The sequence below is a fragment of the Giraffa tippelskirchi genome, chromosome Y, assembly GCF_054371585.1.
Source record: "Giraffa tippelskirchi isolate mGirTip1 chromosome Y, T2T-mGirTip1v1.2.pri, whole genome shotgun sequence".
In the NCBI taxonomy this organism is placed as follows: Eukaryota; Metazoa; Chordata; class Mammalia; order Artiodactyla; family Giraffidae; genus Giraffa; species Giraffa tippelskirchi.
Window position 1 is genome coordinate 11,406,788 of NC_137290.1, and position 25,342 is coordinate 11,432,129.

General features: G+C 43.0%; 1 protein-coding gene across 1 annotated transcript in view; it reads left to right on the top strand.

Annotated features, from left to right (window-relative positions):
- The window catches only part of LOC145537702 (uncharacterized), a 46,130-nt gene that overhangs the window by 11,651 nt on the left and 9,137 nt on the right, over nucleotides 1-25,342 (top strand). The window contains exon 2 of the mRNA XM_081568551.1: nucleotides 21,189-21,647. Within this exon, the coding sequence (XP_081424677.1) occupies nucleotides 21,189-21,647 (459 nt within the window). The remainder of the gene's footprint in view (nucleotides 1-21,188; nucleotides 21,648-25,342) is intronic.

Genomic DNA, 25,342 nt, shown 5'->3' on the forward strand with positions numbered 1-25,342 from the left:
AAGGAAAGGACCCTGACAGCAGTGACTCAAGAAAGAAACTTATTATTCTTATGCATTGACTTATCTGTAGTTTGTTTTGGATTTTTTTTTCTTTTTCCTCCCCTGCCACTCTGCTGTAGTCATCAATGTTAATGGCACCATGAAATCTAATTAAGCTTTTTAATTTCTTTTTTAAATCACAGTTTTCATTGTTGTTATAAATGCTGAGTCTTCGTTGGGCTTCCACTGTTCTATTTTTTCCTTTTTTTTTTCTTTTCTTTCCTCTTCCTTTTCTCTTTTTTCAAATTTTAATTTCTTTAAACCTATTATTGCTATTTCCACATTTATGCCTTCATTTGATTTTTTCTACTGTCCTTTCCCCTTGCAGTTAATCTTTAATGTATATACATCTTCTATATGTACATCTATTTAACTTTGCAAGTCTATCCTTTCTTTCTTTTCTTTCCTTCCTTTCCTCTGAACATATTTGCTGGTTTTTTCATTGCTTTATTCCCCACTTGGCACCTTGCTTTAATTTTGTTTCCTAGTTTCTGCTCTAGAGAGTTGTGTTCTTCACCGGTAGATATAATTTTTGGTTTCCTTTGATCACTGTGTCAATCTGTTGTACTTTATTTTTGTTGGATTATTTCATGTTGTTTATGGGTGTATATGTATATGTTTATATTCCATTATTTATTATTTGTCTGATTTCGTAACTGCCATTTGCCTGGGGTTCATCTTTGGATGGTTGTTTTTGGGTATTTGTCCTAAACTCATTTAGTGCCATAACAAACCACTTGTGGAATCTTTGTTCCTGACCAGAGATCAAGCCTTTGACGTGAGAGCACTGACTCCAAGACCTTAGACTATCAGAGAACTAACCCCAGGGAGTATCAGATAGTGAGAACTCCCACAAAGGAAACCAGCTGACACAAGACCTGGCATCACGCAACCACAAGTAACACCCTGTGCAGGACGGCTTATCTGAAAAATGAACAAAACAAAAATACAAACCTAGTCATCAGCAGACAGGATTACCAGCACACTCAGCCTTGCCCATCAGAAGAAAAACAAACAAATCAAAACAAGCGAGCAAGCAAAGAAACAAAGAAGAAAACTCAGCACAAATCTCACTCTATGTGAAGCTTACACAAACCACCAGACCAACCTTAGGTGAGCAGAAGCCAAAAGGAAGAAAGAATACAACCTTGAAGACTGGGAAAAGGAGATCTCAAACACAATAAGGTTAAACAAATGAAAAGGCAGAGAAATACTGCACAAATGAATGAACAGACTGGAAATATAGAAGTCTAAATAAATGAAGAGGAAATAGGCAAACGACCTGGAAAAGAATTCAGAATAATGATAGTAAGATGATCTAAACCCTTGAAAACAAAATGAAGAAAACACAAGAATCAGTTAACAAAGACCTAGAAGAGTGAAAGAACAAATATACAAAGACACAATAACTGAACACAATTACTGAAATTAAAAATACCTAGAAGGAATCAATAGCAGAATATCTGAAGCAGAAGAATAAATCAGGCAGCTGGAAGATGAAATGGTGGAAGTAACTTCTGAAGAGCGGAATAAAGTAAAAAGTATGAAAAGAACTGATGATAGTCTCAGAGACCTCTGGGACCACATCAAACGCATAAACATTCAAATTATACCGTCCCAGAAGAAAAAGAGAAAAAGAAAGGGTATGAGAACATTTTTGAAGAGATTATAGTTGAAAATTTCCCCTACAAGGAAAAGGAAATAGTTAATCAAGCCCAAAAGGGGCGAAGAGTCCCATACAGGATGAACCCAAGAAGAAACATGCCAAGACACATACTGATCAAACTAACAATGATTAAACAAAGAAAGAATATTAAATGCAACAAGGGAAAAACAACAAGTAACATAAAAAGGAAACCCCGTACATTTAGCAGCTGATCTTTCAGCAGAAGCTCTGCAAGCCAGAGAGGAATGGCAGAATAGATTAAAATATCAAAAGGGGAAAATCTACATACAAGCTTACTCTACCAAGCAAGGATCTCATTAAAAGTTGATGGAGAAACCAAAAGCTTTTCAGACAAACAAAAGTGAAGAGAATTTATTACCACCAAACCAGCTTTACAAAAACCATTAAAGGGACTTATATAGTCAAGAAATACAACAGAAGAAAAATGACCTACAAAATCAACCCCAAATAATTAACAAAATGGCAATAGGAACATACATAGTGATAATAACTTTAAATGTAAATGGAATAAATACTCCAACCAAAGACACAAACTGGCTGAATGGATTAAAAAGCAAAAAGACCCAAGTATATGCTGTCCACAAGAAAACCACTTCAGACCTAAAGACCTATATAGACTGAAAGTGAGAGGGTAGACAAATATATACCATGCAAATGGAAAGCAAAAGCAAGCTGGAGTAGCAGTCCTCATGTCAAACAAAATATACCTTGAAATAAAGAACAATACAAGAGATAAGGAAGGACTCTGCATAATGCTCAAGGGATCAATACAAGAGGAAGACATAACAATTATAAATATTGATGTGTACTCAACATAGAACAAACTCCATACATAAGACAAACACTAAACGACATAAAAGAAGAACTTGACAGTAACACAGTAAGAATAGGAGACTTTAACACCCCACTCATATCAATGGACTGATCATCGAACTAAGAAATTAACAAGGAAACACAAGTCTTAAATGATACATTAAATGAGATGAATCTCATTGATATCTTCAGGTCATTGCATCCAAGTGCAGACTACATCTTCTTCTCAAATGCACATGGAACATTCTCCAGGATAGACTGCATCTTGGGTCACAAGTTAAACCTCAGTAAATTTGAGAAAATTGAAATTGTTTCAGGCAACTGCTCTGACCACAATGCTATGAGACTAGATATCAATTACAAAAAAAAAAAAAACCTGTGAGAAACAGAGACACATGTAAATTAAACAATGCTTGTCTAAATAACCAACAGGTTACTGAAGAAATCAAAATATTTCTATAAACAAATGACAGTAAAAACATGACAACTCGAAACGTATGAGATGCAGCAAAAGCAGTTTTCAGAGGGAAGTTTATAGCAAAGTAATCCTACCTTAAGGAGCAAACAACAAGAACAATGGCAAACATTGAATATGCAGCCTAGCTTTACCCCTGCAACACCTAGAAAAAGAAGAAGAAGAAGAACAACAACAACAACAACAAAACAGCCAAAATTAGCAGAAGGAAAGAAATCATGAAGGTCAGAACAGAAATAATTGAGAAAGAAATGAAAGAAACAATAATAAAAATTAATCAAACTAAAAGCTGGTCCTCTGAGAATATAAACAAAATTGACAAACATGTAGGCAGACTCGTCAAGATAAGAAGAGATGAGAATCAACTCAAGAAAATTAAAAGTGAAAAAGAAGAGGTTAAAAAAGACGATGCTGAAATATAAAGGACTCTAAGAGACTATTATGAACAACTATATGACCATAAAATGGATAACCTGGAAGAAATGGACAGATTCTTAGAAAAGTTCAATCTTCCAGGATGGAACTGGGAAGAAATAGATATTTTGAGGAAGCAAATTACAAGCACTGAAATTAAAGCTGTGATCAAAACTCTCCCCCAAAATGAACGCCCAGATGTCTTCACAGAATTCTATCATACATTTAGAGAAGAGCGAACTCCTGTCCTTCTAAAATTATTTCAAAAAATTGCAGAGAAAGGAACACTTCCAAACTCAATCTACGAGGTCACTATCCCACTGATATCAAAACTGGGCAAAGACAACACACAAAAAAGAAAACTACAGGCCAATATCCGTGATGAAAATAAACACAAAGTTCAGGTCAGTCGCTCAGTCGTGTCTGACTCTTTGCGACCTCATGAATCGCAGCACGCCAGGCGTCCCTGTCCATCACCAGCTCCTGGAATTGACCCAAAGTCTTGTCCATCGAGTCGGTGATGCCATCCAGCCATCTCATCCTCTATCGTCCCCTTCTCTTGCTGCCCCCAATCCTTCCCAGCATTAGGGTCTTTTCCAATGAGTCAGCTTTTCTCATGAGTTGGCCAAAGTATTGGAGTTTCAGCTTCAACATCAGTCCTTCCAATGAACACCCAGGACCGATCTCCTTTAGGATGGAATGCTTGGATCACCTTGCAGTCCAAGAGACTCTCAAGAGTCTTCTCCAACACCACAGTTCAAAAGCATCAATTCTGCGGTGCTCAGCTTTGTTCACCATCCAACTCTCACATCCATACATGACCACTGGAGAAACCATAGTCTTGACTAGACAGACCTTTGTTGGCAAAGTAATGTCTGTTTTTTAATATGCTATCTAGGTTGGCCATAACCTCCCTTCCAAGGGGTAAGTGTCTTTTAATTTCATGGCTGCTATCACCATCTGTAGTGATTTTGGAGCCCAGAAAAATAAAGTCTGACACTGTTTCCACTGTTTTCCCATCTATTTGCCATGAAGTGATGGGGCCGGAAGCCATGATCTTAGTTTTCTGAATGTTGAGCTTTAAGCCAACTTTTCCACTCTCCTTTTTCACTTTCATCAAGAGGCTTTTAAGTTCCTCTTCACTTTCTACCATAAGGGTGGTGTCATCTGCATATCTGAAGTTATTGATAGTTCTCCCGGCAATCTCGACAATCTTGATTTCAGCTTGTGCTTCCTCCAGCCCAGCGTTCTCAAAATATACTCTGCACAAATGCAAAAATCCTCAACGAAATTTTAACAAACAGAATTAAATAAAACATTAAAAAGCTCATACACCATGATCACTTTGGCTTATTCCAGGGATGCAAGGATTCTTCAATATATGCAAATCAATCAATATGAAACACCATATTAACAAACTGAAAGATAAAAACTATATGGTAATCACAATACAGGCAAAGAAAAAGCCTTTTTCAGCACCCATTTATGATTAAAATGCTTCAGAATGGACATAGAGGGAACCACCTCAACACAGTAAAGGCCACATATAATAAGCCTATAGCAAACATTATTCTCAATGGTGAAAAACTGAAAGCATTCCCCCTATTTTCAGGAACAGTATAAGGGTGCCCACTTTCACCACTATTATTCCACATAGTTCTGGAAGTCCTAGCTACAGCAATCATGGAAGAAAAAGAAATAAAAGGAAATCAGATTGGGAAAGAAGAAGGAAATCTGTCATTGTTTGCTGATGATACTGTACATAGGAAACCCTAAAGAAAGTATCAGAAAATTACTAGAGCTCATCAGTGAATTTGGCAACATTGAAGGATACAAAAGCAATACACAGTAATCACTTGCATTTCTATATGCTAACAATGAAAAATCAGAAAGAAAATTAAGGAATAAAGCCCACTACCATTGCCACAAAAAGAATAAAATACCAGGAAATACACTCATCTAAGGAGACAAAAGAACTGTACACAGAAAATTATGACACTGATGAAAGAAATCAAAGATGACATAAATAGGTGGAGAGATATTCCCTGTTCTTGGGTAGGAAGATTCAATATTGTGAAAATTACTATACTACCAAATGCAACCTACAGATTCAGTGTGATCCCCATCAAATAACCAACGGCATTTTTCACATAACTAGAACAAAATTTTCACAATTCATATGGAAACACAAAAAGACTCCAAATGGCCAAAGCAATCTTGAGAAAAAAGAAGAGAAGTGGGGAATCAACTTTCCAATCTTCAGATTATACTACTAAGCTACATTCCTCAAGACAGTATGGTACTGGCACAAAAGCAGAAATATAAACCAATGTAACAAGATATAAAGCCCATAAATCAATCCAGGTGCCTATGGATACCTTGTTTTTGACAAAGGAGGCAAAAATATATGATAGGGAAAGATAGCCTCTCAATAAACGGTGCTGAGGAAACTGGACAGCTACATGTTAAATAATGAAATCAGAACACTTCCTAACACCATAGCCAAAGATAAACTCAAAATGGATTTAAGACCTAAAGGTAAGACCAGAAAATACCAAACTCTTAGAGGAAAACTCAGGCAGCACACTTGATGACATAAATCAAAGCAAGATCCTCTATGACCCACTTCCCAGAGTAATGGAAATAGAAACAACAGTAACAGGTGGGACCTGGTTAAATTTAGAAGCTTTTTCACAGCAAAGGAAACTCTAAGCAGGGTGAAAAGAAAACCCTGAGGATTGGAGAAAATAATAGAAAAGAAGCAAAGGACAAAAGATTATTTTCCAATATATACAAAGAGCCCATAGAACTGAATACAAGAAAAACAATCAACCCAATCGAAAAGTGGGAAAAAGCCCTCAACAGACATTTCTCCAAAGAAGACAAACAGATGGCTAAGAAATATACATGAAAAGATGCTCAGCATCACTCATTATTAGAAAAACGCACATCAAAAGTAGAATAAGATATCACCTCACACTGGTTAGACTGGCCATCATCAAGAAGTCTACAAACAATAAATGCTGGAGAGGGTGTGGAGAAAAGGGAATGCTCGTACACTGTGGTGGGAATGTAAATTGATCCAGCTGCTATGGAAGACGTTATGGAGATTCCTTAAAAACTAAGGATAAACCCAACATATAACCCAACAATGTCACTCCAAGGCATGTACCCTGAGGAAATCAAAACTGAAAAAGACCCATGTACCCCATTTTTCATTGCATCACTATTTACAATAGCTAGAACATGGAAGCAACCTAGATGTCCTTCAACAGATGAATGGGTAAAGAAATTGTGGTATATATGTGCAATGGAATATTACTCAGCCATAAAAAGAACAAGTTTGAAACAGTTCTAATGAGGTGGATGAACCTAGAGCCTATTATACAGACTGAAGGAAGTCAGAAAGAGAAAGATAAATATCGTACACCAACGCATATGTATGAAATCTAGAAAAATGGTACTGAAGAATTTATTTGCAGGGCAGCACTGGAGAAATGCTGTCTCTTGAGAAACCTGTATGCAGGTCAGGAAGCAACAGTTAGAACTGGACATGGAACAACAGACCGGTTCCAAATAGGAAAAGGAGTACGTCAAGGCTGTATATTGTCACCCTGCTTATTTGACTTATATGCAGAGTACATCATGAGAAATGCTGGGCTGGAAGAAACACAAGCTGGAATCAAGATTGCTGGGAGAAATATCAATAACCTCAGATATGCAGATGACACCACCCTTATGGCAGAAAGTGAAGAAGAACTAAAGGGCCTCTTGATGAAGGTGAAGGAGGAGAGTGAAAAGGTTGGCTTAAAGCTCAACGTTCAGAAAACTAAGATCATGGCATCTGGTCCCATCACTCCATGGGAAATAGATGGGGAAACAGTGGAAACAGTGTCAGACTTTACTTTTTTGGGCTCCAGAATCACTGCTGATGGTGACTGCAGCCATGAAATTAAAAGACGCTTACTCCTTGGAAGGAAGGTTATGGCCAACCTAGATAGCATGTTCAAAAGCAGAGACATTACTTTGCCAACAAAAGTCCGTCTAGTCAAGGCTATGGTTTTTCCAGTGGTCATGTATGGATGTGAGAGTTGGACGGTTAAGAAAGCTGAGCGCCAAAGAATTGATGCTTTTGAACTGTGGTGTTGGAGAAGACTCTTGAGAGTCCCTTGGACTGCAAGGAGATCCAATCAATCCATGCTAAAGGAGATCGGTCCTGGGTGTTCATTGGAAGGTCTGATGTTGAAGCTGAAGCTCCAATACTTTGGCCAGCTCATGCGAAGGGTTGACTCATTGGAAAAGACCCTCATGCTGGGTAGGATTGGGGGTGGGAGGAGAAGGGGACGACAGAGGATGAGATGGTTGGATGGCATCACTGACTCGATGAACATGGGTTTGGGTAGACTCCGGGAGTTGGTGATGGACAGAGGGGCCTGGCGTGCTGCAATTCATGGGGTCGCAGAGAGTCGGACACGACTGAGCGACTGAACTGAACTGAATTGAACTGGAGAAATGCACACAGGAAATAGACTTACGGACACTGGGAGAGGGGAGGAGAGGGTGAGATGTATGGAGAAAGTAACATGGAAACTTTCATTACTTTATGTAAATAAGATTGCCAATGGGAATTTGCTGTATGTCTCAGGAAACCCAAAAAGGGACTCTGCATCAAACTAGATGGCTGGGATGGGGAGGGAGATGGGACAGAGACTCAAAGTGGAGGTAATATATGCGTGTCTATGGCTGATTCATGTTGAGGCTTGACAGAAAACAAAATTCTGTAAAGAAATTATCCTTCAATGAAAAAATAAATAAACTTAAAAAAAGCTTAAATGAGAAATAACATTACACTGGTCATAGTGGCCATCTTCAAAATATCTTCAAAGAGTAAATGCTGGAGAAGGAGTAGAGAAAAGGGAACTCTCTTGCTCTATTAGTGGGAAAGAAAATTATTCCCATTATGGATAGACACTGTGGAAAACAGGAGGGAGATTCCTCAAAATCTTGGAAGGAAACTACCATTAACCCAACAGTTCCACTGCTGGGATACGTATACCGTGTGGAAACTGTTATTGAAAAAGGCACATGTACTCCAGTGTTGCTCACAGAATTGTTTACAATAGCTGGTACATGGAAGAATATTAAATGTCTATCCATTGACAGGTGAATGAATGAAGCAGTTGTGTTACATATACACAATAGAACATTACTCAGCCACTAAAAAAAAAAATGCATTTGACCCATTTCTAATAAGGTGCTTCAACAGGGCGTGAACCGTGACTTTCAGGATGTTTAAGTTAGATTAAGAAAAGGCAGAGGAACCAAAGATAAAATCGCCAACATCTGTTAGATTATAGAAAAAGCAAGAGAGTGCCAGAAACACAGCTACTTCTGCTTGATTGACTATGCCAAAGCCCTTGACTGTGGCAATCACAACGTACTGTGGAAAATTCTTCATGAGAAGTCTACCTTACCTGCCTCCTGAGAAATCTGTGTGCAGGTCAAGAAGCAAGAGTTAGAAATGGACATGGAACCACAGACTTGATCCAAATTGGAAAAGCATTACCTCAAAGCTGTATATTGTCACCCAGCTTATTTAACTGATGTACAGGGTACATCATGTGAAATGCCTGGCTGGATGTATCGCAAGCTGGAATCAAGCTTGCTGAGAGAAATATCAATAACCTCAGATATGCAGATGACACCACCCTTATGACAGAAAGTGAAAAAGAACTAAAGAGCCTCTTGGTGAAAGTGAAAGAGGAGAGTGAAAATGTTGGCTTAAAACTCAATATTTAGAAAACAAAGATCATGGCATCAGGTCCCATGATTTCCAGGCAAACAAATGGAGAAACAAAGGAAACAGTGACAGACTATTTTTTGTGGGCTCCAAAATCCCTGCAGATGGTGACTGCAGCCAAGATATTAAAAGACACTTGCTCCTAGGAAGAAAAACTTCGACCAACTTAGACAGCATATATTAAAATGTAGAGACATTACATTGCCAATGAAAGTCCATCTAGTTAAAACTATGGTTTTTCCATTAGCCATGTATGGATGTGAACATTGGGCTATAAAGAAAGCTGAGGGCTGAAGAACTGATGCTTTTGAAATGTGGTGTTTGAGAAGACTCTTGAGAGTCACTTGGACAGCAAGGAGATCCAACCAGTCAATCCTACAGGAAATCAGTCCTGAATGTTCATTGGAAAGCCTCATACTGTAGCTGAAGCTCCAATACTTTGGCCACCTGATGTGAAGAACTGACTCATTGGAAAAGACCATGATGCTGGGAAAGTGTGAAGGCAGGAGGAGAAGTTGATGACAGAGGATGAGAGTTTGGGGTGGCATCATCGACACGCTGGTCATGAGTTTGAGTACGCTCTGGGAGTTGGTGATGGACAGGGAAGCCTGGCATGCTACAGTCCATGGGGTCACAAAGAGTTGGACACGACTGAGGGACCGAACTGAACTGAATAAGGGGGATGAAACTACAGCCTGTTATATAGAATGAATCAAATCAGAGAGAGGACTTCAAATATTGTATATTAAAGCATAGATCTAGAATGGAATCTAGAAAAATGGTACCAATAACCTATCTGAAGGGAAATATTGGAGACGAAAACATAGACAACAGATTTCTGGACCCAGCAGGGAAAGGAGCAGTTGGCACGGTTTGAGAGAATAGCATCAAAACCTATATATTACAATTCATAAAATTAGATAGCCACTGCAAACAAGCTATGTGATGTAGAAGCTCAAATCCAGTGCTCTGTGACAATTAGAGGGGTGCAATGGGGTGGGAGGTGAGGCAGGCTCAAGATGGAGGAGTCATAGGTACACTATGGCTGATTCGTGTTGATGTGTGGCAGAAACCAACATAATATTGTAAAACAATTATCCTCCATTTAAAGATAAAAAAAATCTATGTAGAGAATTATATCGTCTGCAAAAAGTGAGAGTTTTACTTCTTCTTTTCCAATCTGGATTCCTTTCATTTCTTTTTCATGTGATTGCTGTGGCCAAAACTTCCAAAACTATGTTGAATAGTAGTGGTGAGAGTGGGCACACTTGTCTTGTTCCTGACTTGAGGGGAAATGCTTTCAGGTTTTCACCATTGAGGATAACGTTTGCTGTGGGTTTGTCATATATTTATTATGTTAAGGTATGTTCCTTCTATTCCTGCTTTCTGGAGAGTTTTTTTTTTTAATCACAAATGGAGGTTGAATTTTGGCAAAGGCTTTCTCTGTATCTATTAAGATAATCATATGGTTTTTATTTTTAAATTTGTTAATGTGGTGTATTACATTGATTGATTTGCAGAATGGCATTGAAACATATATATTATCATATGTGAAACGAATCGCCAGTCCAGGTTCAATGCATGATACAGGGTGCTCGGGGCTGGTGCACTGGGAAGACCCAGACGGATGGGATGGGGAGGGAGGTGGGAGGGGGGTTCAGGATGGAGAACACATGTACACCCATGGCGGATTCATGTCAACGTAGGCAAAATCAATACAATATTGTAAAGTAAAAAAAAAAAAAAAGAAAAAAAACTGAGATAAATTCAAAAAACTAAAATATAATAAAATAAAATAAACAAATAAAAATAGAAAAATTACATTAGAAAAAGTAGAAATATACCATTCAATTCATATTTAGTCAAGTAGGTGGAACCTAGCTAATTTTTTAGCTAAGCAAAATTCACATTCTCTCTCTCTCTATATATATATATATATATGTGTGTATATATATATATATATATATATATATGCGTATGTATATACAGAAGCTCTTTCACTACACTTGATAAAGACTTGCAAGATGATGATAACAATAACAGCAACCAAAAAGCATGGACAAAATGGAAAACAAACCAAATGAAATGGGAGAAATGAATATGAAGTAGGAAAAGTGAAACAAACTAGAAAAAAAGTAGATCATCCTATATAGTCCAGTTGTTTTTAGACATGGATGCTCACTAGAATCACATCTGGGCTTTGGACAAAAACCATTATTCAGCATTTGCATTTTTCAAAAAATTCAAAGATAATTTTACTATGCACATGGAATTTAAAAGTGACTACAAGTTGTTTTATTAAATGGCAGTTTTAGTAATATAGAATGCTATTGTTTTCTGTTGACAAATGCAAGAATATTAAAACAAATAATAGTTTCACAATCACAGTAAAAATATTTATCAGTATTCACAATCAATAGTCAGAGAAAAGATAAAAGATAATTACAATTGCAAGGCATAATGGCAACACAATTAACCTAACTATATAAAATAACTACATACAGTTTGGGGGGTTGAGTAGAGTGATGTGGGAAGCAGATGTGTACACATGCACACGTTTACATACACCTAGCCAGTGTATGTCTTTCCAATTTACAGTTAAGGTGATTAATGATATGTATGTGCCTATACCATTTTCTTAATTGTTTTGGTGTTATTTCTTGTAGATCTTTTCCCTCTCTTATGTTTACTGCCCAGAGAGTTTCCTTTAGCATTTGTCATAAAGCTAGCTTGCTGCTGCTGCTAAATCTCTTCAGTCGTGTCTGACTCTGTGCGACCCCATAGACGGCAGCCCACCAGGCTCCCCTGGCCCTGGGATTCTCCTGGCAAGAACACTGGAGTGGGTTGCCATTTCCTTCTCCAATGCATGAAAGCGAAAAGTAAAAGGGAAGTCACTCAGTCGTGTCTGACTCCTGGCAACCCCATTGACTGCAGCCTACCAGGATCCTCCATCCATGGGACCCTCCAGGCAAGAGTACTGGAGTGGGTTGCCATTGCCATGAGGCCATTTGACTAGTATACCCAGGTAGAACAAAAGTTGTTTATCTGCACTATATTTAGTGCCTGCAACTCTGAAGTCATATCTGTATGAATTAAACCAAAAGGTTTCCGTCTAGAGCTCTGCCAACTGAGTTAATTCAGCCACTTAAACCAACAAGCTTAAAGTTAGCTTTTATTTACCAAAGATTATCCTAGATTATGTGAACTTGAAAAAATATTTGGGTTAGATTTTATTGTATTTTGAATTTTTCTTTTTTTTTTTATAAATTTATTTTAGTTGGGGGCTAATTACTTTACAATATTGTAATAGTTTTTGCCAAACATTGACATGAATCAGCCATGGGTTTACATGTGTTCCCCTTCCTGGACCCCCCACCCACCTCCCTCGGCACTTGCTTGTTTAGGTCAAATAAATAGACCTCTTTTGCAAATTAATTTTGTCAAATATATGAGTGTAGAAAAATATGGTATCTACAATGTACATGTATAGGTGTGTAGAAAGGTACCATCAGAGATTGCAGTTATCATTTTAAAACTTTCGTCATTAATCAGGTAATCTAAAACACTTGCTAGTTTATCAATAACAGTTAAATGAAGTTTACTTGCTCATATAACTAAATTCTCTTAATCTTTATGGAGAATACTTTAATATCTGTATTTGCCCGGCCCAAGCAATTATAAGGAGGCTGTGATTTATTAGAGATACAAGAGTATCCTTTTAACAATTTGTATTTAAAAAGACCTGTTTCCTTTTTTGTTTGTTGTTTGTTTCACATTCAACAAATGGAACTAATGCGGGCTCAGTCTCAAGCAACATGGGCTATGTTTACATTTCCAAGACATCATAAGATTTATGTCTTTAATGGACAGAGAAAAAAATTCAAGTTTTCTCCTAGGAATTTTGGAGTGTATTTGTCTATTATAAGTCTCAGGGCAATCATTACTAAAAAAAAAAAAAAAAAAGTTTATTTTAAGTGTGGAAAATTTTACTTCAATATCCTGATCTTTTATACTATCAACAAGCATTTTGAGAAGAATAGGCAAAGCTTTGGGATTGGTAAAAATAAGTGGGCCTTGATTTGTTTCTAGAGTTGCATTTCTGGTGCTGTTGAGGTTTGTAAGACAAAGACAGCTGTTTCTAATGGTCCTTGGTATTGAGTTCCGATGATCTATTTCTTGATAGTTTGTTGGAGAGTCTGATGATGGTCCTTTTTTTCCCCCTAAGAGGAGGAATTTATGTTGCATCCTTAAGGCTAATTTTGTTTTTTTGTTTCTGTTTTTGTTTTTCCAGAATAAGGGATCCTTAAGGCTAGACATTACACTTCCCAACCCCTCCCACACTTTGAGTACTCCTATGATAGTTGTTTCCAACGAGAGCTCTCAAACTTTTTCTTTTAAATATAACCATTTTAAAGGTCCATTGTCTTTCCACTGATGAGTAGGATCTCTTATTAATTTCAAATAATGACTCAAACCAATAAGCCTTTTTCTGTGGCCTAACTAAAGATGCAAAGAGGCATCTCACAAGAGAACCCTCACAAAATCCAGAAAGCTCATTCCCAGAGTTTATCTAAGAAAAGGGATAAACTAGGAATTTAAGGTTAACAGGTACACACTACTGTACATAAAATAAACAATAAGGTCTTACTGCACAGGGAACTAGATTCAGTATCTTATAATAACCTATAAAGGAAAATAATCTTAAAATATTTGTTTGTACGTATGTGGAAAACTTAATCGCGTTGCTGTACACCTGAAACCAACACAACGCATTGTAAATCAACTATGTACTTCAGTTAGAAAGAAAAAAAAGAGACTATCAGAGACCAGGATTTCCAGGGCTCACAGAGTCCAAGAAACTAGCTCTATAAACATTTTCCCTTGCTAATTTTAAATTTATAGAGGGTAAAGAGAGTCTCACCACTTTTCCTGCCACCAGCCCTTGCAGGCATTTGGTAAGAAATTTAACCTCCTACCACCTTTAGTCATGTATGGATGTTAGAGCTGGACCATTAAGAAAGCTGAGAGCTGAGGAATTGATGCTTTTGACCTGTGGTGTTGGAGAAGACTCTTGAGAGTCCCTTGGGCTGCAAAGAGATCAAACCAGTCCATCCCAAAGGAAATCAACCCTGAATATTCATTGGAAGGACTGATGCTGAAGGTGAAATTCCAATACTTTGGCCACCTGATGAGAAAAGCTGACTCATTAGAAAAGATCCTGATTCTGAGAAAGATCGAAGGTGAGAGGAGAAGGGGACAACAGAGGACGAGATGGTTGGATGGTATCACTGACTCAACAGCCATGAGTTTGAGCAAGCTTCTGAAGATGGTGATGGGCAGAGAAGCCTGGCATGCTGTAGTCCATGTGGATGCAAAGAGTTGGACAAAACTGAGTGACTGAACACCACCACCACCACCAACTACCACCTTTGTCAGAAGTCCCAGTTCTTATCAGCTGCAGCAGTCTCAGGGTAGGAAGTGGGCATTCAGCTAGCCCTCTGGTGGCTCACCAACTGTCTAGAAGGGAAAAAATTTCCCCTCTACCTCTCTTGAGTTCTCATGGCTGGACAAATAATAAAATGGACACTGGAACAGGTTGACATTTTCCTTCTCCTAGGGATCTTCCTGACCCTGGGATTGAACCTAGGCCTCCTGCATTGCAGGCAGATTCTCTACTGTCTGACCCACCAGGAAAGCAAGCTGGACACAAGAGAGGTTAACTGGAAAAAAGAAACACATTTTAAATCATGTGTATGGAGATTTCATATTAGTGGCCACAGCAGGAAACTTTTGTGCTTTTTAGACAAGGAAACAGCGTTCTTGTGAAGCTATGGACAGGACAAAGAAATATAGCCTTTGGGTACTTAATGAGTAAAGAATCTAAACAGAGTTTGGGCTTGTAAATTAAAGAAGTAGCAAGGTTTGTTTACATAGACTTCTTGGCCCCATGTTCCCAATTTCTGGTGATAAGAGTATCCTTCTACCTCTAGACACATGGAGGGCACCTGTTATATGAGAGTTTTATTTCTTGCTTTAGGGAAACATAGAGACATTGTCCCTGTTGGGTTGCCTCTTTCTTCAGTAACTTTAATTCAAAGGAATCAGCACACCACTGAGGCACATTTTGGGACAGCCTGCCATGGACCCCAACACACTCAACTACTCTCCAACTGTGCTCCTTATCTAGTCAGGGGAACTTGAGAGACGTGTAATATGCCAGAAGTTAATTGGTCAAAATCTAGAGGAGAAGCAGACACTTAGGGTGGCTTCTGAGTATAAATTGATTCAGAGACAGGTGTTAAAATTGTGGCTTCAAAATTTCCTGGGTAGCCAGTACAAGTTCTACTAATAGAGTTATTTCACAACCTTTAATACAATTATTTCCACCAGAAAGGACAAAATATGTTATTTGCGGCTTCCATTTTACATAATTTCATAGTTGCTTTTTTGTTTGTTTGTTTGTTTGTTTTTAGGACTAGGACATAAGGCAGAGACTCCAAGTTTCAATCCTTTGTTTGGGCTTATTTTCAGGCATCCTCAGGAACCTGATATTAACATTTTTAATCATTTATCCATGGCTTTTTTTTTTTACCTTGAAATTTACATCTCTTGGACTCAAGTGGTTAAGTGTAATTTTTATTCTTCTTAAAGTAGCACAATAGTTGAGAAATCTATTGCATCAGTGCAGTTGCAATTTGTTTATTGTTCTCCTCTTGAGAGTTGGATTCCATCTTTGATAATTTAGAATGCCAAATGAATAAGAAAGACAATATTTTAAATATTTCATTTGTATTAGAAATTTTTGGTGGTAAAGCAATGTTACAATCTCAATTATCCTAACAGGTTTCTAGAGGAAAGCAGTTCTATCTGCCAAGGAGGTAAGAACCAATGCTTAGAGAATGATTATAAAGCAGAGAGAAGTAGAGTAGCTATTCTCCATATATGCCATTGAAATCGGATAGGCTCAGCTTTGATACCTTGTCAGCTTTCGAAGTGTCTAATGGTGAGTTGAGCCTCAAGGATGATTGAATTATGGTCTTTAAGCATATTTACTGGTCGACTACTGGCTTCATAAAGTTTGGTGATTTTGTTGTGAAGTTAGTTACTCATAATAACATGACTGAATAAAACAATAAATTTTGGGGCATTTGTATGAAATGGAAACTGGAAATTGGCAACATCGACATGTAAACTGAGAAAGTAATCCCTATGATTGTCCTTTATAACTACCCTGTTTGCTCCCTTGCATTAGCTATACTTTGCCAGTGGGAGAGAAAGGACTTATAAGAAAGAAGACAAGAATTTTGAATAGTTGGCTAGTGGCTCAGTAGTAAAGATTCTGCCTGCCAATATGGTAGATGCAGGGTTTGATCCCTGGTCCTGGAAACCTATATACTGGGAGAAACTAAGCCCTTGTACCACAACTATTGAGCCTGCACTCTAGAACCCTGGAACTGCAACAAATGAGTTCAGTTCAGTTCAGTCATTCAGTCGTGTACGACTCTTTGCGATCCCATGAATTGCAGCACGCCAGGCCTCTCTGTCCATCACCAACTCCCAGAGTCTACCCAAACCCATGTCCATCGAGTCGGTGATGCCATCCAACCATCTCATCCTCTGTCGTCCCCTTCTCCTCCCACCCCCAATCCTACCCAGCATGAGGGTCTTTTCCAATGAGTCAACCCTTCGCATGAGGTGGCCAAAGTATTGGAGTTTCAGCTTCAACATCAGACTTTCCAATGAACACTCAGGATTGATCTCTTTTAGGATGGATTGATTGGATCTCCTTGCAGTCCAAGGGACTCTCAAGAGTCTTCTCCAACACCACAGTTCAAAAGCATCAATTCTGCGGCGCTCAGCTTTCTTCACCGTCCAACTGTCACATCCATGCATGACCACTGGAAAAACCATAGCCTTGACTAGATGGACTTTTGCTGGCAAAGTAATGTCTCTGCTTTTAAATATGCTATCTAGGTTGGCCATAACCTTCCTTCCAAGGAGTAAGTGTCTTTTAATTTCATGGCTGCAGTCACCATCAGCAGTGATTCTGGAGCCCCAAAAAATAAAGTCTGACACTCTTTCCACTGTTTCCCCATCTATTTCCCATGGAGTGATGGGACCAGATGCCATGATCTTAGTTTTCGGAATGTTGAGCTTTAAGCCAACTTTTTCACTCTCCTCCTTCACCTTCATCAAGAGGCTCTTTAGTTCTTCTTCACTCTCTGCCATAAGGGTGGTGTCATCTGCATATCTGAGGTTATTGATATTTCTCCCAGCAATCTTGATTCCAGCTTGTGTTTCTTCCAGCCCAGCATTTCTCATGATGTACTCTGCATATAAGTTAAATAAGCAGGGTGACAATATACAGCATTGACGTACTCCTTTTCCTATTTGGAACCAGTCTGTTGTTCCATGTCCAGTTCTAACTGTTGCTTCCTGACCTGCATATAGGTTTCTCAAGAGACAGGTCAGATAGTCTGGTATTCGCATCTCTTTCAGAATTTTCCACAGTTCATTGTGATTCACACAGTCAAAGGCTTTGGCATAGTCAATAAAGCAGAAATAGATGTTTTTCTGGAACTCTCTCGCTTTTTTGATGATCCAGAGGATATTGGCAACTTGATCTCTGGTTCCTCTGCCTTTTCTAAAACCAGCTTCAACATCCGGAAGTTCACAGTTCACACATTGCTAAAGCCTGGCTTGGAGAATTTTGAGGATTACTTTACTAGCATGGGAGGTGAGTGCAATTGTGCGGTAGTTTGAGCATTCTTTGGCATTGCCTTTCTTTGGGATTGGAATGAAAACTGACCTTTTCCAGTCCTGTGGCCACTGCTGAGTTTTGCAAATTTGCTGGCATATCGAGTGCAGCACTTTCACAGCATCACCTTTGAGGATTTGAAATAGCTCAACTGGAATTCCATCACCTCCGCTAGCTTTGTTCGTAGTGATGCTTTCTAAGGCTCACCTGACTTCACATTCCAGGATGCCCTGCTCTAGGTGAGTGATCACACCATCGTGATTATCTGGGTCATGAAGATCTTTTTTGTACAGTTCTTCTGTGTATTCTTGCCACCTCTTCTTAATATCTTCTGCCTCTGTTAGGTCCATACCATTTCTGTCCTTTATTGAGCCTATCTTTGCATGAAATATTCCTTTGGTATCTCTAATTTTCTTGAAGAGATCTCTAGCCTTTCCCAATTTGTTGTTTTCCTCTATTTCTTTGCACTGATCACTGAGGAAGGCTTTCTTATCTCTCCTTGCTATTCTTTGGAACTCAGCATTGAGATGGGAATATCTTTCCTTTTCTCCTTTGCTTTTTGCTTCTCTTCTCTTCCCAGCTATCTGTAAGGCCTCCTCAGACAGCCATTTTGCTTTTTTGCATTTCTTTTCCATGGGTATTTTCTTGATCCCTGTCTCCTGTACAATGTCATGAACCTCTGTCCATAGTTCATCAGGCACTCTGCCTATCAGGTCTAGTCCCTTAAATCTATTTGTCACTTCCATTGTATACTCATAAGGGATTTGATCTAGGTGATACCTGAATGGTCTAGTGGTTTTCCCTACTTTCTTCAATTTAAGTCTGTATTTGGCAATAACAAATGAGTTCACTGCCCTGTAATTACTGAAGCCTGCACATCCTAGAGACTGCTCGGCAACAACAGAAGCCCCTGCAATGAGAAGCCCTTGGACCACAATGAAGAGTAGCCCCTGATCTTGGCAACTACTGAAATCCCAAGTGCAGCAACAAAGACCTAGCACAGCCAAAAATGAATACATAAATAAATATGATTATAAAAAATAAATATCCTGATACATTTATGAAAATGCTTTCTATCACACATATGGAAACTAATCAAAATATTGAGAGCTACTGGTCCAGTCTATTACATGACTTTGTATACTTGTGCACTGTGTTGGAGCCAGCAGTCTAGTAGGGCTAAGATTTCACAGTAGAGACTGACTCTATGGCAATTTGTCTACTTTTAAAATTTAAACTATACCTCATCTCTAAAATTCGCTCCTCTTTACCATTCATATAACTGGATTAGGAAGCCACTAGGCTTCCCTAGTAGCTCAGACCATAAAGAATCTACCTGCAATGTAAGAGACCCAGATTTGATCTCTGGGTTGGGAAGATCCCTTGGAGTAGGAAACTGCAAACCACTCCAGTATTCCATGAACAGAGGAGCCTGGAAAATTCCACGGACAGAGGATCCTGGCAGGCTGAACTCCACGTGGGCATAAAGAGTTGACACACCTGAGTGACTAACACACACACATCTTCATTTGTATTAATGTCATCATTAACGACATTTCTGGAAAGGGCAGGTGCTATTTATGTGTAACAAAGTGTGTAGTAAATCCACTTAGATGAGGAACATGTTCTAACATTAATCTTATCAGATCACTTGGTGCATGTCGTTCTCTTGCGTACTACTTGAGGGAACTTTATTTGTATAGCTTTCCCATCAGGTGTCCGGCTAGAGGTTTTGCTGAATACCTCCAATATCAACAATTCCACTAATTCTTTTGGTGACTCATTAAGGCAGGAGGAGAAGGGCACGACAGAGGATGAGATGGTCAGAGGGCATCACCGACTCAATGGACATGAGTCTGAGTAAACTCCAGGAGTGGGTGATGGGCAGGGAGGCCTGGCATGCTGCAATCCCTGGGGTGGCAAAGAGTCAGACATGGTAGAGTGACTGACTCTGTCTAATTAAACTATACATTAAAGTATGTTAAAAATGTATTAAAAACTAAATTTATATCCCCTTATTTTTGACTGTTTCTTTACACACAATTCAAGTTTATTATCTCCTTTCCTTTCACACCTTTATTTCTTCTAGGATTTGGTAATGGGTACATTTTCACTGATACTATATAAATTCTTCATTTACGAAATTTGGCTCCTCCTGCTTACAAGGAAGAACTGGAAAAGGTGCTGATGGAATCAACACAGAAAAACCCTGGGGGAAGGGCACTGCAGGGGGAGGAAACAGCCAGTGCAAAGGCCCTGAATCAGGGTTTCTGTTGCTTGCCACCAAAGGAGTCTGATACAGAGGCTTTTGTTGTTGTTTAACTGCTAAGTCCTGTTGGCACAGTCTCTGGAGTCAGCCTCCTTGGATTTGAATCCTGGCTTGGCTCCTTATGATCTGCGTGACCTGAAGCAAGCCACCGGAACTCCGTGCCTCTGTTCTCTTATCTCAGAAAGAGACAGAATAACAGAATTGGCCACGTGGTCGTGAGCATTAAGGGGATCAACATGTGTAAAGACACTGGGTTGGTGCCTACCGCATGGTCAATACCCAAGAAAACGTCTTCATTCTAATTATCTGCATAAAAAAAACAGAGGAGAGGAGATTCTGGTCCATGGAGGAGAAATACATCTTGGGGCTTTGAGAGTAGGCCACTGTGAGCAGCAGTGAGTGTGTGGGTGGGCGTGCCTTGGGGGTCACTGTGTATCTGAAGATGGCACAGGGCGGGCCCCCAGGGCCCAGACATCAGTGCCGCCACCGCCCCCCCCCCGACCCCCGGGCATCCAGGCCCTTGGGTCTCCGCGGCTCGGCAGTATAACACGGTTCTTGGTTCTTCCCTGTCAACCCCACCTGCCTCCTGGAAGACCTGGGCCCGGGCTGGGTCGAGGTCGGGGAGGGGAAGGGGCACTGGGGGCGGGGGGCCCAGGTGGAACCCCCGCCAGGGAGACAATATTCCAGGGACGCTGGGCTCACAGAGCAGGTATGAGAACAACATTTCCAACCCTCCAACCCTGGTAATAAAACCACAGCCAGCACTAGCACTTGCTCTCTGTTTTGGGCACTGTTGTAACCACCCGATCTGAGTCCCTGTGGGCCGGGGCGGGGTCGGTGGTCTGGAGCCGCTCCTTCCGTGCTTTTGTCCAGGGTGTCCCCAGGCGGGTTTTCAGGGAACCCACCGCCCACACCACCCCCGCGGGACGCCAGGAAGCGGCGCGGAGCCAGCCCGCCCCGACTCTGTGCTTCTGGGCAGCCCAGAGCCGAGTCGCTGCCGGGGCTTCGAAGGGTCTGCACCATCCGGGCGAGTGCGCTGTGCGGGGCGGCGGGCGAAGGGCGGCGGGCCGCGGTCTGGCGCTGCGGAGTCGCCGCGGGGAGGGCGGAGGCGGCCCGCCCGGAGGTGCGGGTGCGTTCTGGCAGCGGGGCGCGGGCGCGCGCGCCGAGGAGCCCCCCCGAGGAGCCCGCGGCTCCCCGAGGGCCGCCGCAGTCCTCAGACCCTTCTGAGGCGCGAGGCGGGCGATTCGTGGTTCGAGGGCTCCTCGGGCAGCCGGGAAGAGAGCAGGCTGGAGAGCAGCGAGGAGGACTGGGCCGTGTGGGTGAGGGCCTGGCTGGGCTTCCTCCCTGGGCAGGTGCAGGAGGAGCAGGCGCCCAGCCCGAAGACGCCAGGAGGTAGGAGCGCGGGTCTGCGGGCCGCGCGGCTCCCTTAGGGGACGAGGCGCTCTAGGGAGGCGGCAGGGCCAGGGCCTCCTTCCGGAACGGCCGGAGGCAGCTCAGGAGGCTGACTCGGGGGAGCCTAGACGGGGGCCTGGGGGAGTGCGGAGGGGCGTGGAACCCCTCCGGAGCCTTTCGGGGGCACCAGAGCAAGCTGGCGAGAAGCATGCTTGCCAGAGCGTTATGGAGCCTCGTGTGTCTCCGCGCCCGCGTCCGCTCCCGCGCCTGCGGCCTGCGGCCTGCGGGTGCCTGGAGCGCGCCGGAGATGCACATCTGAGGGGGACGACCAGGCCAGCCCGAGGGGATCCTGTGTCTGGAGGCCTATTCCGGCTTTCGAAACGTGTCTGCCAAGGCGTCTGTGTCTTTATGCCCCCATGTCCAAAGTGTCTGTTTGAAAATAGGTGTTTCTGCAAGTCCGTACATGCGTGTGTCTGTGTGTGTATCTGCCCGGACTGTCTGCTCTTTCAAGCTCCATGAACCAGAACCTGAACGTTTGTGTGTGTGTGGATCTGTGAGTGGGTCTTAGCGTTTCCAAAAGGCCCGCGAGCTGAAGGGGTGTCTTTGATTTTCCAGGAATGTCTGTGACTGCGGTGTGGGTGTGGGTATGTGTGTGTCTGTGTGCATGCCTGGGTGTCTCTGAGGGTGTCTGAGAGAGACACGCCAGGGTTTCTCTCTGCATATCTGTCTGATTTGATTTCCTAGTAGGTTTCACTTTTTTCCAAGCCTGTAACTACAAAGGAGTAATTCTGAGGTTTAAGAAAACCATTGGGAGAGAGTGTAAAGGGGAGTGAACCTCAGGGGGTGGTCGGAGAGGGGAGGGCTCTGAGGGATGGGTCCCCAGATGAGACTGGGGGTGGAGTCTGGGGTGTCAGACAGAGGTGGTCTGGGTGTCCCATTGAGTGTCCTTTCAGATCTAATTGTGCAAATATGTGTGTCCTGAGTGTGTGTGCCTGGAAGCGCCCAGTATTTGAAGCTGTGTGTATCTGCACGTCTGTGTGTGTGTGTGTGTGTGTGTGTGTGTGTGTGTGTGCGTGCATGCATGTGCCTAAGCGTTCCTGAACCTCAGGATGTTACTGCCCATTTGCATGTGTTTCAGGATCTACAAGTGTGTCTTCATTTGCACACATGGGGCTCTGGGCCCAGGGGTGTGGCTGGGAGTTGTTGAGAATGTCCCCCTGTGAGTCCCGGGCAGGGGGTCAGCTCAAGAGAGGGAGTCACTGTGTGTCTGTGATCCTGCAGGACCCAGCCCCTCCCCCCACCCCCAGGGGTCCCCAGCTCTCCCCAACCCTGGGTCTCGGAAGCCTGAGCCTCTGTGCCTTTCCCAGGAAGGCCTGGCCCCCCAGTGGGGGAGGGGCACTGGGGAAGGGGCCGGGCGCTGAGGTCCAGTAGGGACAGCTCATAAGAGGGACAGTGATGCTGGCAGGCTGGGGGTCTTCCTGGAGGAAGAGGCCCAGGACCTTCCCCACGAATAACGGAATTGCAGTGAACATTCTGACGCCTGTGCGGGTGTCACAGACCCTGTTAACCACTTGACTTAATATTTGGGGGTTGGGGGCAGGGATGGGGGCCTTGTGTGACTGGGCAACCCAGGCGCATTCATTCTCTCGCATTTGTCCATACAGCCAGCATCCCCAGAGCCAGCCCTGTCCGGGCGTCAAGCAAAAGCACCGGGGCCCCCATCCCGCTCATGCCCAGGGTGGAAGACCTGGGTTGCGATGGTAGTCTTGAGGTCACTTCCTTGGCCATGGTCCTGAAGGGTCTCCACCTTTCACATTCGGGTGGGATGGTGCTGTGGGGGTCACCACGGGGAGCATGGGGTAGGGGGCACCCAGGGAGGATGTGCGGGGGCCTCCTGCGGAGGGGGCACAGGGGCGTGGCCTGGGGGTCACTGAGACCCAATGGGGAGGGCGGTGGTGCCCCTTGAGGAACCAGGCCTCCCTGAGGGCCATCTCACCTTCTGAGCCTCCTGGCCCCTCCCAAGTCTGAGGGTTTCTGGGGTCACTGGGAGGAGCCACGACTGCAGTGGGCAGAGGAGGCTGGGGTATCTGCAAGAGGGGATGCCGGTGACCCCCTCCAGGACAGCGGAGGGGGAGCTGGGTCCTGGTCCCCAGGTTTTAGGGAGCACAAGGGACAGACCTGTGGACTTGTTAGTTTGGGGGAGGAGGCGGGACTTTGTGCAGGACACAGGAGAGGTCAGGTGGGAATCACGGGTCCAGGCACAGCCCTGACCAAAGAGAAGATTGAGAAATTATCTCTGGGGGGAGCCTGTTGGGACAAATAGGGGCAGAGAAATTTCTGGAGGCATTTGGAGGTCCTTGGAGGATGGCTGTGATGATGTGCTGCTAAGTACGGCCCTTAGAAATGGGCTTGTCGACCTCCAGGGACTTTGGGGGGTCGTGTCTGGTTTTGGGGGCCCGGGTGCCTCTCTGAGGGGCAGTCTCTGGGGGAAGCACCAGGCCCGGGCGGGCCAGGGTCAGTGGGCGGGGACGGTGGGTACAGGGCAGCTTGTGTCAGAGGGGCAGCCTCTGGGGGAGGTGCCAGGGCTGGGGGACAGGCTCAGCGGAGGGGACGGTGGGCACACGGCTCTTGTGTCTTCCCCTCTGGGGCTGCAGGGCGGTGTGTCCGCCTGTGGCTCTCGGTTCTTTCGAATAAACTTCTGGGCGCCCCAGGTGCCCCAAGCGCTTTGAGCATGTCATGGAGAGCCAGAGTGTGTGAGAAGCCCCGAGGGGGGCACCCCATTCCTGGGGGTTTGTCCCAGCTCTGAGGGCCCTGGAGGGCTGCCCCAGTTCTGAAGCCCACATGCCCTACTGACCAGCACCTTGTCCCTGTGCCTCAGCTGCTTGGTGACCCAGGGGCCTTTTCCCTCCCGCAGGGTTTCTCTCCCCCAGAAAACCTGGCCCAGAACGAGGCCTTGGACTGATGGGAGAGAGATCAAAGGTCAGAGGTCAGGCTAGAGGGTCCCAGGGTCAGAGACAGTGATTCAGGGAAGGTGGGTGGGAGACGGTGGGGGGAGGCCTCCTGACACCGCCCCCCCACCCCCCACCAACAGCGATAGAGTTTGATCCGACACGGGACTGCCTGAGTCTGGGTCAGACTGTGTTCTCAACACTTGACATGCATTTAATTCTATTTAATCCTCATGTTTCATCATTCTGCTCATTTTGTGGATGGGAAAGCTGACAGCACAAGAGGTTAAATACCCCCAAACTGGGGTGTCCCAGGTAAAATACATGATAAATACTTAAATTGAAATTTCAGATAAACAATGAATTACCTTTTAGTACAAGTACATCGAAAGTAGTCCATGGGACATGCCAATACTGAAACACAATTTAGCAGAATAAATACAAAATGAATTTTTATGTCATGTAGGACATGACCCATGCAGTGTTTGGAGATACTTATGCTAAAAACTGATCTGTGTGTCTGAAACTCAAATCTCAGTGTGCTGTGCTTTCTTGTGCTGTTGGTAAACCTTGAGCTCTCTCAGCTAGTTACTGGCAAGCTGGAATCCCCCCAGTTCTCACCCCCAGACCCGCTGGCCCAAGTCCTGCCCAGGGAGATGCTGGGGCAGAGGTGAGGACCCCAGACTGAGCTTGTGCGGAGCACCCTCCCTGCAGGGCCGGTCCCTCCCCAGGGCTGTGCTTGGGGGT